Source organism: Onychostruthus taczanowskii, unplaced genomic scaffold (assembly GCF_017590055.1).
Source record: "Onychostruthus taczanowskii isolate IOZ18803 unplaced genomic scaffold, ASM1759005v1 scaffold72, whole genome shotgun sequence".
In the NCBI taxonomy this organism is placed as follows: Eukaryota; Metazoa; Chordata; class Aves; order Passeriformes; family Passeridae; genus Onychostruthus; species Onychostruthus taczanowskii.
Window position 1 is genome coordinate 410433 of NW_024505008.1, and position 15102 is coordinate 425534.

Consider the following 15102-nt stretch of genomic DNA (forward strand, 5'->3'; position numbering starts at 1 on the left):
ATAATCTCTAAAAAGAACTGCTGAGTATTTTCATTCTGGAGCTCTGCAAAACCTCATGTCAACCTCCTATAGGCTTTCTTGAAGGTAGGGTGCTTCAAAATCCCTTTTCCAGGACATAACAACTCAACTATCACTTTCATGTTTTCCCTCAATCTCTCTCCCTGGCTTTTTTTCCACTAAGCTCTACTTTCTTTGTCAAACCCAGAACTGTGGACTTGCAGTAGAAAGCTGGTAAATTGAGGGGATAAGGAAATGGTTTCCTGTTGGATAGGGTGTGTAACTGGATGTATATTTTGTATTTCAGTTTTATACCTGCTCACTGAGCCTGTTGTGACTACTGTAATACCAAGTAATACCATGGACTACAATACCATATTGTAGTCCATGCACTCATACATGTCCCCTTTTCTTATGATGGTGGCGATGGATGAAGCTTTTCTTTAAGGACCATTTTAAGATAAATACAACAGACAGCCTGTTTGGACTTGCTGATTATTGCCACATACCAAACAGGTAGCAGTATTTCATCTAGTGGAGTTAATATTCAGTTTACTTTTTTTACTTAAAGTGAGCTTCAAGTGGCTTTAATCTATTTGGAAAACCCCAAATCTCAAACCTCAAAATGCATGAAACCAACATGATTTACACAAGAAAAGCTGGATACTGTACGTGAAACATGAACACAGGTATCATCTACTTGTGCAGGTATCCAAATATCAGGGATGTGTGCATGTGCATCCATAAATCCAGCCATTTTCTTTTACTGAAACAAGCAAAATGCTGCTTAATTGCAACACTTCAATGGAAACATGAAAATTTGAAATTGAAACGTTAAAAGTCAAGCACGTGGAAGCAAATGTCTCTTGATTCCTCATGCATGCATTTACTATCACACAAGCTATTAATATTCCTGCTACGGTGTGTACGACTGATGTGGCCAAGGCACAGAGGTTGCACTTATGCAAATGGACTTCTCATGTCACAAGGACACACCTGAACTTCTGTGATGGAAGAGCATGTAGATGTGGATCAAACTGTAGAAGAGTCAGTCTCAACCATAACCATTATAGTTTTGAAGACAACATGACTATTACAACACACTGAGAGTCTCAAGGTACTACACACCTGAACAATTTTTTCTTTACCTTAACAAACCACCTTCCTTTATAATCACCAAATCTCCTTTGTACTTTCTGCAAATGAGGCACACAGGCGTGTAGGGTGTCTCTGCTGTTATGTCAGAGGAAGAAAAATGATACATCCTCTAACAGAACAGGAAAAATGTAATCCTTGATTCTGGAGGTTTTGAGTCAATAAAGCACCGATTTCTAGCCTTCACTAGAAAACACTAATGTAAAAATCATAAAGGTGGATCTGCAGCAATGCCATTGGCTAAGGACACTGAGCCAAGGACACGCTGCCAAAGAGAAGAGGTTTGCCAACTGCTCTTACCATTTTCCCGATCATCATGACGTAGGGGCCCAGGTACTTGTTCACGCCGAAGATGTCCAGCAGCCGGATGTACCAGTAGATGATGTTGACGCAGTAGATGACGCGTCCGTCGCTCCGGAGAGGCAGGTCTTGCAGACGGAGAACCATCCCAACGGAGAACAGGAGGATAGCTATGAGGTCGGTAACATTCCAGTACTCCTGGAGCCAAACTTTGACTTTTTGCAGCAGTTTCCCAGGCTCTGACATGAGGATCTGAAGGAGAGAGGAAATGCAGAGAAGAGGATCTGAACTGTTTTAATATAAAGGTGAAGAAATCTGTAGTAGGCAGATAGATATATGCCACACAGGCCAAAAGAAATGCTGATAGAGCCTTACCATCCAAATATCTCAGGTATTCTCTGTTATTTTTCTCCTAAAATCTTCAAATATTCTTAACATGTATCTATGTGCAAGATACTTTAAAGGACAAAGTGGACAAAGGACTCAGTCTAAAATCCTCACAAAATCAGGAGAAATATGTGTACGTATTTCTGTTTTCCAAATGTATTTACCCTACCTAGGGTCTTGGAACAGAGGGTAAAATACAGAAAGATTTTTTCAATCAGAAAAGTCACATTTATAGAAGGCATAGATTTACAGAAAGTTACATTAAAATGTGTATCAAATGACCAAGAAATAATTAATAACCAGAAAGCTCTGCATCAGAAATTTAATACAGAGAGATACTAGATACTACTTGGGCCTGTTTTTTGAAAATAACACACAGCCAAGAATAAAGGTCACAAAAATAAATAATCTTACCTTATGAATTTATTGTCATTCTCCTTGCAAGATCATTTGATTGTTTTCCCAAACTACTCTTAAAACCATTACTCAAGTGATTTCCATGAATAAGTCCTACATTTTAGTGAGTTAAGCTGTTGGCTTTCATTTTGTATATTTAGCCCAAGAACATTCCAACAAACTCACACAAGTCCTCAAAAAAGATGAATTTGTTTTTGGAATGAATTTTGGGCTCACCTGTGAACAATTCCAACCTCTGCTTAGAAATCAATTGTGACAAATGTTGTCGGTAGACTTTTGTGGAAATGTCAGCTTGGGGTGAATGATTAGAGAAAAACCAGGTTGCACAACTCCTGAGTGTAGCCTCCTACCTGCTGAGCCAGCAGTGCCTTGGCTCCATAAGAGTTGCAGCGTCCTTGTGTGGCTACAGCCACTGCTTTCCTTTCTCTTCTGCCTAATGACGTGTACTCATGGGTCACTCAAGCAGTGTCTTTTCCTCTGTTCTTTTTATTTATAATGTAGCATTTACCACACAGTGTCAGAAAACTGTCTTTGAAAACTAAGTGTTGCAAGCCCATTTTTAGTCTAGTCCTCCAGAGCACTGGCTTCAGAATGTACAAACATAACAGGTAACAGATTAGCCCAGGGGTACAAATGTGCTATTTCAGCTGAGGTCAATGGGACTCGCATTCACTCACATTAGGGCAGAACTGGGCCTCTGGTGTCACTGTGGAACAAATGGACCTTTGGCTAAGTGAAAGAGGACAGTATTAGGTGGCAGAGACTGTGATGGGCAGGGTTAACAGAGCCACTTCACTCACTTCATAGACTGAGTGCTACTTTAAATGGTCTATCTCTGCTCTGTGTGTCTGCTTTTGCATCCTTAGGGAGATGCACATTATTGCTTGACATATCAAAAAAATTTTAAAGAGTCACATTTTGAGAAATTTTAGCTGACATTTAAGGCTTGTCAGAGGATCACCTCATCCTTGTGAATGCTATTAAATGAGCATCACACTGAAATTTGAATACAGAAATTTTGTGGGAGAAGAAGAAGGAAAGAGGGAAAGAGGGAAGGAGGGAGAGAGAAAGAGAGAGAGAAAGAGAGAAAGAAAGAAAGAAAGAAAGAAAGAAAGAAAGAAAGAAAAAAAAAAAGAAGAAGAAGAAGAAGAAGAAGAAGAAGAAGAAGAAGAAGAAGAAGAAGAAGAAGAAGAAGAAGAAGAAACTACTAATTTTAAAGAAGATAGATTTTTTCCTGCTTTTCTTTTTTTTTAAACAATCCATCTGGCTTTCTAAAAAAAAGAGGCAATTTTATTATAAGCTCATTCATAAAAACGTACCCTGAGAAAAAGAATAAAGAAAGATATTAAAATGAAAAAAAACACCCTCAAAACCCATGCTTATTACTTTTTTACTATTTCTTGGCTGGGGAGACGTTACCTCTCTCATCTTCTCTATTCCCAGAGTGAAAATGTATGAGATGACAATCCACTCTTGAATAGATGGCCAGCGATCCATCTTCACCAACACAATGTAGTTGAACAGCATCAAGTAGCCTATGTATGCCAGCTGTAAAGAAAAAAAAAAGAGTATAAATTGTCACTGTCCATACAATGGAGCTAGTTTCTTGGATATGATTTGATATTCCTGTTTCTACTGTAACCAGGGTTTCACTGACAAAAGAACAATAAGACTGTCCCGCGTTGTCTGAGAAAGCTCACATTAAATCACACACTGTATGGAGTCTGCAAAATACATGCACATATGTCCAGCTACATCTATCTCCTCAAAAAGACTTTATTAATGCAGTTCCCTTGGATCATCTCACAGTGAAGGCAACTATAATACCACCATGTCAACTACCCAATTAAGTAAGCTACGTGAAGATTTCTCCCTCATCTGCTTCTAAAAGCCTTTAGTCTTCTAACACCCCTTCTTTGTGTTCTCCCCCACCTTCCCCTCTCCCCCCCCTCCCTTCACCTAATCTGAGCTGAGTCTGGCATTCTGAATCCAGATTTTAGGCATTACTAGAGGTCTTCTTACCTGGCACAGTACTGACCTAACCTATAGCATGTTTCCTCCCCAAAACACTGCTACTCCTACTCACACTGCTGTAGCAAGGAGCCAGGTATAGCCAGGCACTCATTTGCCTTATATTTTTTGCAAATTTTTAAGTGTGAATGTTTTTCTTTTCCTTCCTAATATATTCACCTTCCAGGTTCATTTTTGTCCTGGAGGAAAGTGTGAATTTAGTTTTTAGTTTGTTTTTCTTTGTTTTTCAGCATGCTGAATGTAATTAAATGGTCTGTCAAAAAAAGATATGTCAGGCAAATTGACTCATCAAGCTTATAGAGTTCAGGGAAACCTGAGTGTCATTCTGGAGCATGGGCTATCTAGCATGGATTCCACTCTGGTTCGTGGAGGCCAGAATCCAACCGCCTGTCTACTTTGCCTTTCAAACAGCAGCCCTATAAGAAAATGCATCTTAAGGCTAAATATAAATCAGAGAAAAGATGACTCAGTTCTGTGCATGAACATTTAGTCATTGTGACAGAAAGCTCTAATGCATACGTCTATATTTGAATTCATTTTTTATCTCTCAACTGCTTGTTACTCACTATTGCGTACATCGGTTCACATGTAAGCTGAAACAACCACAGAAGGCCTTGAGACCTTTGGGTAGTATTTCAATTTTCTGCACATCACAGAACAGAGTTTATAGTTCTATTGTATTTGTTAGAGAACGTCAATTCCACTCTCTGTAAAAGCCACAGGATTCTGGCTTTTGTTCCAGTTGCTGGCTGAGGACACTCAAGAGAATTCATTCTATTGGCCATAACTGTCAGTACAGAGGAAGCAGACAGTTGAAGCACTACTTCTTGTTTGCATAGAACAGAGGAGGAAATGATCTCATTTGTCTTTCAGTTTGTGCGGGATGATGGATTGCAATGCGCGGGTCTGGAGGCTGCTCTTCCCTTACCACTCCTAAAGGAAATGGAGAGCAATGTTGATGTAAACCAAGACTGGAGTCGGGAGAACCTCTGTCTGGGCAGGCAGAACTGGATACACACCTCCCTAGTGGAAATAGAACCTTCTAATACAGAGCAAAAAACTGGTGATACTGTTACTTAACACTCTCTTGGACCTTATTGATTACTAATTTTCAGGAAATCTACTTTGATCTGATTCAGCAGCCTTTGGTGAGCACTTGCAGTCAGTATGGCAAAAGAATGAGGACACAGGTTACAAAAGTGACAGAAACAACAAGAATCTAACAGTAACTAGGGGGGTTTGCTTCTTCCAGGTTTTTTAAATGCTGACTTTTTTGGTTTTTGTTTTGGCGGGTTTATTTATGTCAATTCAAACATAGTAAAAATTGCAAAATGTTTTTGCTTGATAAAAGAGAAAAGAATCTTGATTTGTGAGTAAACTTATACTGAAATGTCTCCACTTTGACCCAAGAAATTAGTGACAGGGTGAATGACAGTCCCCTTCTCCCTCCCCACACCTCTAACTTGCTCTCACCTTCCAGGAGGTGACACTGATCCAACACAATGGTCAAACTTCAGAGTAGTTGTTTGTGCTGGTACTCAAGATTCTTTCAGCACATACTACAGAAGTAGCCGGACCCTGGTTTTTCTTGCTTTTGCATGACTTGACAAAGATCTAGGAGCTGCCATTGCCACCTTTGAGGGCTGAAGAAACTAGGGAAAGAAGTGCCTGCTAAGAAGTTTCAAGAGTGGATTGCACCTGGCCCTTTATGGTTGTAGTCCCATTCCACAGAAACGTGGTAGAGGACACACCTGGAAATTGTATTAATAGGTTAATACTTCAAGAAGGAGATCACCCATCTCTTTTCTGATTGATTGAAATAATTAAATGATCATAAACTCTTACTTTCTGCTAGTATCTCAGTTTATGCTAGTAGTAGTGATGCCTAAAGATTTTGCTTTTTATGTATTTTTCATATACTTGTAGCTTTTTAGACTACTATTAAATAGTTATATAGTTCTTAGTATTTTTGCTACCCTTTCCCTTAGATTTCAGACTAGTAAGTTAACCTGCTAACACATTCCTAAAATACTGGTTAGTCTTATTCTTAAGAAAAAGAAGTCTGACAAGAAGCAGGCTTCTGTTTCCCAATCAGAATCTAAGGAGACCCAATCTAAAACGGGGCAAAGAAGCCCTAGATCAACTCCAGTGGGACAGTACTCAGAAAAAATAGCCTAACCAACTACTCTTCTAATTGTATAATATTTAGTTAGTTATGCTAATTGGTTAAACTTATAAAAATTGTAGAAATCCAATGCCATGTGAGCACATCACCACCAGGACACCTGGAAGTTTCCAATAAAGCTCTACTTTTTATTATGCTATTTTAACACTGCTGCAAGTGGTTTTTGATATTAGGACAGTGGCGGTAGTCAACAGTAGGAGAAGATGATCCTCTTCTGCTCAAGCAATCTGTGGGATGAAACATTTGCATCATGGTTTCCAATGCAACAGCCACAAATCACAACACAGCAGTTGAGTTTTTTAGTTGCTGCATGTCTAAAGAGAAAGGCTAAAGTTGGTGGGGAGTTGTTTGTTGGTTTGTTTGCATTGTTTTTTGGGTTTTTTTGTTTGGTTTTGTTTTGGGTTTTTTTTTGAGAAAAAGTTGTCCAGTGTCTGCTGAGCCAAATGTTACTTACTCAAATATCTCATTTAACTTGCTCTTGTGTATTTGAAGAATGAAGGTGAATACAACTATATAGTAATAGAGATAGGTAAATGCAGAATATTTAAATTGTTTGAAGTGATATACAATAGCCATAGGACCTTTTACATGCATTTTGGACTGCAGAATGTAAAATCTGAATTATTTATATTGAAATCCATGAATAATATTTGTGCCTGTGTATTTGCAAAATGTGATAGGCTGTGCAATTTTAATCCTTCTCTGAAACTTGTTTTGCTTTGAGTCTCCAGGAGTTCTCAATATACACAACAGGTCAAGCGTGAAAACCAGAATCCACCTTAACTTGCTCTCCAGGTTCAGCATATCCAAGATCCAGTTTTAATAAATGACCTTGATTGAGACCTGCCTCAGGACAAAAAACTGTAGGAACAAGCCTAAATGGAAATCCAATATTGATTTCTCTCTCCCATTTAAAAATTGAACTAACAGGATGCTTCTTTCCATTTGCAGTGTAAAGACTTTTCTGTTTGTGCATAATACACACTGCAGTTGATAATGAGACTAGGCTGCTGATGAGTAGTTTCCGGACTTGTGGGCTTGACAAATGCCCAGTGGCCACCAAGTTGAGCAATAAATTACTCCAAGTTGTTAAACTCTGCTAGTCTACAGTGTCCACCACAGTTAAGACTCGATTGATGTGAGTTGTTCCCAACATCTGCAAGGCAATTTTTCTTATAAGTCACTTGCAGAAGGATCCATTCTTTGTGATTTGCTGTGCTTTCAGCAGAGTGATGGAAAATATGACTGGGAAAAACCACCTGAAACCATCTAGCCAATTCCATTGGGATGAGGCAGGATTAATTCCAGCCTACCACAATGAATGTATGTCTTGATAAGACAGTTTAGAAATCACTAATAATAAAAAATCTAGCATGCCCTCACACAGTTCATGACAGTACTTCTTGGAGCAGTTAGAAACTGCTTCCCAATTTCTTACCTAGAACTGTCTGGGTGTTATTTTTCATCCTGTTTAGCAAGGATTTTGAGGTACTTACACATATGCAAAAACTGTTACGTTCCTTTTGCAGACCTTTTATTTTTTACAGAGAAAACATTCTCGCTTCCTTAATCTCTCCCCTTAAGTCAAGCTTTACAAACTTCTTGAAACATTCTTCTTTTTTGGGATCTTTCAAACCAGTCCACACTTGTTACACGATGCAGAAGCTGAACTGGGATGGACTATTCCAGCTAAGAAGACTGAAAGGATCACTTTTTGTGATCTTTTTAGTCTTATCCTTATACATTCTACTGTAATTTGCAAAATAACTAATAATAACTAAATAATAACTAAAATAATAACTAATCTCTACTCCATCATCCAAGTTTTGAATAAAATTATCATATAGCACCTGATATAGAAGAGAACTTTAATCCCTGCTTCCAGCTTGATAATGAATAATTAATATCTACTCTTGAGGACTAATTGTCAAAAAGCTTTTTATCCCCATAGTAATTTTAATATAACTTTATTAATTTAGGTGTGAGAAAACCCTGTGAAGTTTCTGGTACTGTTTTACCATAGTTGAAATACATGACATCATTTTTTTCTACTCCTTCTGGAAGCTTCCTTTCTTTCTAACACAGGGAATATACTGACTTAGCTTAATTTGTTCCTGAAAAATGTACAATTGCTGTCAATCATGTCTTTGATATCTTGTGGATACTTACATGCACATTTTCTCTGAAAGACACTCCACAGACTGGTCAAAACAGAAAAAAAAAAAAAAATGTTCCAAGGAAAGAAGTGCTCTACCTCTTTTTTTCATCAGTTATTAGATAATTCATATTCTGACTCAGACCAACCTCCCACTGGGCTTACTATTGGAAGCAATCCTATTTTAAATTTTCCTAGATGGAATTTCTTGGAAGCACTACAGTAAACTGCCCCTTACCATTTTATTTAAAAAAACCCATACACAATCACTCAAATTTTAGCCATTAACTTCCTGAGCAAAATGGTAATCTTTAAAAGTCATGCAAAGGTTTGCAATGCTAGTGGACTTCCACCAAATATTTTTATTAAATTATTTATGTGTAAGCCCTCTAATACTCATAAATGGAGACATCAATGAAACACAAAAGATAACCTTAGTCCAATTTCAGTTTTGTACAGGCATTATTAATATAACAGGAAAGACTTCTTACAGTGTAAAACCAAAACTTCACAATAGGAGCATTGTAGAACTCGTAAATCTTTCTTCCAATGGGGATCATTCTGTGCCTGCTCTGAACTTCCTCATCCTCCTTCTTTCTTGAGGACTCTCCATTGCCCCGTCCAAGCATTGCCTACAAGAAATGATATATTTATGTTTCTTGTGAGAGAAATATTTCACAATTTTTTAAAATGTCAATAGGAAACTGTTCTTTATCTCTAGATAAAATCAAGTGACCACAGCTAGGCATAAAATGCTTTGCTTTCAAATTATCTTTCTGCAGGAAGGCTTCTGTTTAATACTTTGAAAGTGGAAAGCTACAGCTTTAGCCTCAACCCTCAGCTTGAGAGGGCAATTCCTGACAAAAAATAAGTGTGGAGAATATTTTTCCTTTTTGCTGTATGGACAGAAACACTTTTACCTGACAACAGCTTTATGTGGTGTACTTTTATACAATAAACACATGCTGACAGAAAACAGGTAAATTTTGGTTTTAAACAAAGAGAAGTTAATAAAGCTGAGATTGAGAGAGAACAACAAGGGGAAAGATGAGTTGACAGTAACTGAACTAGAAGCAAAGAAGACAGTGGCACTTCATAAGTTAATCACTGGACCTGTCTCAGGCCATGATCCCACAGTGAAGCTTACATGGATGTAAGAGGACTTACTAGTAAAGCTCACTGCAGCAGAAAGGCCTTGCATTGAAATATTCATGTACATGATTGTAGCTTCTTCCATAGTGAAGTTCTAGACTGCTCACGCATTGCCTTTGCTAGGCTTGATCTCATTGTTCCCACTGCATTCAGACCCACTGAGAAGCTACAATGAGCTCAAGAAACACATACATGAGAACTCCTCAGTTATGAGTGCAAACCTAACAGTCAAAAGAAGGTAATATTCTGTTTGCTTATCCTTAATTTTCATTATCAGCTGCAGAGGAAGGGAAGGACTAAATTACAATCACTGAAATTAGTGCTTAAAAGAAGTTCCTTTGTATTTGAAGTGTAATGTGACCTATTAAATGCTCATTCTGAAGCAATTATTTAGTGAACAGTAGACTAAGACAGGATTTTAACTCACTGTGCCTTTTGCAAGTTCTTACTATTTAGTTTGTGGATGCTCCTCTGGAATGCAGCACCATGCACAGGAAATATTTCCAAGAATTGAGACAAATCTAAGTATGCAGGGACTCATAATGATGCATTTGTTTCAATGTTTCTATAATGATTTTCTACAAGCAGATGAAGGCACCCTTGTGCTTTTCTGTCAACTGAAGAAAACTTTCACCGTTATGAAGATAGCATTGTTCTCATCTGCAACTTACATGGTAGAAAACCAAGGGAACAATTAAATGCCAAACATATGGTCTTTCTATAAAAAGTCCTTCTTGTCTCTGTATCTGTGCTCTACAGTTCAACAGGATGTACAGCACATACTTAACTATTTGGCTTCAGGTGAGCTATCTGATCAGTTTCTAGAGCCCTGCAGGAACTGGTGATGCACTTCTCGCATATTTAAAATCACAATCTAACCTTTTCTTCCTGTTTCCAGCCTCATGTGGAGCTATTCATATACATCTTTTCCCTGTGAAATAGTAATTTGTAATTTTAATTTTTTTTCAGTCAGTGTAGATATTTGTAAGATTATTAGGACTGGGCTTGTCCCATATGGCTCTGTCTCTTTAATTTCATTTATGCAATTAGTTTTTCCTCCAGTATTATTACTTTCCTTGTGGACCCTTATATTCTTGAATCTGACAACATACAGATGTTGTCATGCACATTTTCAATAAAGTGCAACAAAGATTCAGGACAGAAGTATACTACACTGAAACTAACTTGCTGGGACTGTCTCAAAAACTAAAGCCTGATTTGACCAAGTTAACATATTTCCTTTAGCTTTAATGGCTGAAGATTTTAAATTTAATTTCCATAAACACAAATAAAACATTACCTATTAAAAATTTAAATGTACCTCCTGTTGGTTCTCACAGAGCCCATAAAACACCCTGAAAGTCCATCAAGTCTTGTATAAAAAAGGAAAAAGACAAAGTGGCTATTAAGCAGAAGAGAAGGGTTTTTATGGTTATGACTGAATATTACTGAATATAACCACAGTAGCAGAAGTTACACAACCTCCACAGAAGATATTATTACCTCAGCTCCACAAAATCAAAGTGATCCTTTGATCTTTATCATTGATTGAGGTTTTTTTGGGGAAAAAAATTTGAATATGATCTGAATGTTTTGGGAACACTATAGCCCAAGAAGGTAATTTGTTTGCTTCTCTCCACTTACTGACGTTGTTTGGGGGAAACCGCCATCTGGATCTACAGAGTTTTCTGTAGCTTTTCCCAAGGCTTTGTCTCTGCTGTCCCCTGGTGTTCAGGAATTTAGCAGCAGAAAGAAAATTAATACTGCTTACTCTAACAGATGAGCAATGCCATACTTTAGTGAAAGGGATTATTTTACAGAGTTCAAATCCTTCACAATTTTACAAATTTACAAATTCTGAGACAGACTTAATTCTCAATGAAATCAGTGAGTTGTGGATGTTTTTGTAATAATGCTCTTTCAATATCTGGATTTATGCTTTAGCTTATGAATTCTGATTTCCTGTTTGCTACTGCTTTCTTCTTGATAACAATGTGGTAATTTTGTCTCATTACAATTATTTTTGAATTAATTATATCATATAATAGTACCTTCTCCCCTCCCCCATGCTACAGATGGGGAATTTCTCTGAGATGGCTAGGGATTAGATTTGACCTGATGTTCCCGACTGTTAATTATACCTCAGTATTAACAAATTGAAAAGCTTCCCCATTAGAAACATTCAGAAATAACCTATGTAACTGTGTTAACAGAATAATTGCACTGCCAAATATGAACCAGTGTTTTCCTTGGAGTGGGATGCAGTAGGATGGGAACAACTCAAGACACTGCTCTGTGTGGGCAGCATCTCTTTCTCTAATACATGATTTTGTCCATGATTCACCGTGAGTCATGCAAGGTAAGCTTGACAGCAGCTCAACCTCATTGTGAAGTAAAGTACAACTGCATCATTTCAGCCTGAAGGGATTGATGTTCTCATAGTTTTTACATGTAGATTTTATTAATCTGGTTTTCGTTGTTATTGTTGGGTCAGATTTTGTTTTATGTAATTGAGGACTGTTTGCTGATAATGAACTATCAGGGGAGAGTTTTGGGTTGTACATTTTTGCACTAATGTATGTTAACAATCCTATACTATGTTTTTGTGTTTCATAATTAAATAACAGGAATTTCAGTCTTTCTGGAATGAATACAGGCTCTTCCAATTTCATCCTGAGTGAAATCTACATGCTATATAGAGACTTACTCCAGTTCACAGATAACTGGTTTGGAAATGATACATAGCTGTGTAGAAACACCTCCCTCAGCACACCCTGCTGGATCCTACACTGTGTGTGAAAATGCTGCCCCCACGGAAGGCAGGATTACTGAAAATGCTGCTGCCATGGTAGGCAGGATTGTTCTAGGATTACTGTTCTCTGCCTTGAAACACTGCAGAAAAATGTTAATGTCTTTGATTTACAGACACATAAAATCAGATTTTGCATGTGCTTGGTGGTTACAGTGAGCACAGGGAACAGGACTAAAGTGCCAGGAGCTCAGAAATCCTGTCTGCTGAGCTGGGCAAAGAACACAGACCGTGCCAGCGCATGTACGTGGTAGTGGTGGTAGCATGGAGGGTTTCCGAACTCCCAGGAGGAAGAGAGAACCTCTTATGGAAAGGGTCAGCACTTCTGCCTAGAGATCACCAGCAATGTCTCCCATTTCTGTTTTCCACACAGGGGTGCTTGCTGTTGGCATGTGAGATGCTGTGAGAGCTGTCTTCCACTGGGAAGGGTAAGTTGGGCCAGGGGCAACAGGACAGGGATCATCAGACTTGTCTGTGTTAAGAACTGTATTTTTAGTGATATGATTAATATTTGGTTACTTCTTGTCATTGAGAAAAGTCTAAGCACACATACTATGGACGAATTAATGTGATCCCAGAGGCCAACAGAACTAGCTCTTCTGCCACTGAAGAGTTCTCACACTAGCTCAGTGATGCTCTGGAAGTCCAAACTTCCTATTCATTGTGGAAAATCGAGGCAAAATGAAAAAAAACAACAGAAACACCTTTCAAAGGACTTAGATGGGTTATTCTGTGTTCTGAAATAAAACCATTTACTGAGGAGCTCTACTACCCAAACAATAATGCACTGAATAGGGTTAAGGAGGCTCCTAGTTATGGCTTCCAGAATTAGGATTATTCTGGGAGGATGGGAGATTTCTGAAGTTTCTGACTGACCTGAATTTCAGCAATTAAAGCCCTGATTAGGACACTGTACAAATAGAAAATATCCCCAGCCTTTAGACTTTAATGTCCTCCTACTGCTCTGTGTTTAATATTCAGGATTAATGACTGTCAGCACCATACATAAATTGTGGTAAATTTCTTGGTGCTGAGGAGCAATGATGAGAGCAGTAGTCAAATGTGTTTTTGGGCGTAGCTGCTATAAGCCTGTTAGCATCTAGGTGATAAAGAAATGTGGGCTTATCACTCATGTGTCTGTTATAAAGTTAAAAGCAGGGTGTGAATAACAAGTAGTGTACAGTGAATAAACACACCTTCGTAGCATATCCACATGTTCAGCTACCCACCAGACCCTTTAAGAGGAGCATAAAGCAAATACATACTTGCATGCAGATGCACCCATGTGGAGACTAAACTTCACTGCTGCTGTAGTCTGCTGATCACATTATTGTGTGCAAATGAGGTGTAAAATAGGGCCGTGTACCTCATGCACTCTGCAAAAGTGCAGTGCAAAAGAAGAAACTGACTCCCTGGCCTGTCTTTAGTCACCTGGGCTTAGTGCAAGACACACAGAAAATCAATGAACAGACCTTGCCTAGATGAGACCTCTTTATCTTCATTTTAGCAGAGAGAATATGGGTGTAACGTGATGAATACAGAGACTTGAGAAGTATTCATAGGGAATGGTTAGAAGGAGAATCAGGAAGATTATTTTAATTATATATTATTTGCCAGAAAAAGAACTTTGAGATAAAAATTATTTTTTAACATCACTTTTGTTTATGCTGAACATCACTAATCTTTATGCTGAACAAAGCTCAGGTTTGGTGAGTGACTGATCTATTGATTCAAAGTTCAGCAATGGATTAAACATTTTTGATATCCCACCACAATAAATTATTAATCTTACTGAAGTTTTTATAAGGCATCCTTAATACACTAAAGGATACCATGGCTAAGGGGAAACTTCACAAAGGGACTTCCTAAAACATCTTTCAGGCATCCTTTGATCAGTGGAATAGAAACCTGACCATTATGCCAGACCATTTGACTAAGGCTGGAACAGTACAAAACTTCAGTCTAAAGTATTTTCTTATATTTAAAATATGTCAGGCTGCTAAATTTAAGTGGCTGTGGCATCTAAGCACAGACATGCAAAGATCTCTCTGCTACCAATTCATCTCTCCTCACCACTGAACAAAACAGCTGTGTTAGAAGTTCTACAGTATGGTCTACATTGTATGCAGAAATACCAAGAAAGCAGTGCTGACCAAAGATATTGTTTCTAAATTCGCTGGACTCCACAGGAAGAAATATTTTATAGAAAATGTTTAAAGTGCCTGAAACTTCACTGAGTGATATACTGAATTTGAAGGAATTAAGGGAAGAGTCAATGACAGAACAGAGCAATAGGACTGTCAGCACACGGAAGGGAGAAGAGAGGGAACATCTAAGTTTCATCTGGAATAGCAGGTCCACTGCACACATCACTTATTTGCAGCAGGAGTCCCAAGGAAAAAAGGAAACAGTATTGTAGACAAGAAACCAGGAGCTGGGATAACTACAGCAAGATGGAAAACACATCTTCCCCAAACTTCTCCTCATTACCAGGTAAAAGGCAGCTTGAGAAGT

At 38.1% G+C, this 15102-nt stretch overlaps 1 protein-coding gene across 1 annotated transcript in view; it reads right to left on the reverse strand.

Annotated features, from left to right (window-relative positions):
* Positions 1-15102, reverse strand: part of TRPM3 (transient receptor potential cation channel subfamily M member 3) — a 260190-nt gene that overhangs the window by 26253 nt on the left and 218835 nt on the right. Inside the window, exons 18-20 of the mRNA XM_041422181.1 lie at positions 9119-9259; positions 3676-3804; positions 1453-1704 (exon numbers count right to left, since the gene is read on the reverse strand). Of these exons, the coding sequence (XP_041278115.1) occupies positions 1453-1704; positions 3676-3804; positions 9119-9259 (522 nt within the window). The remainder of the gene's footprint in view (positions 1-1452; positions 1705-3675; positions 3805-9118; positions 9260-15102) is intronic.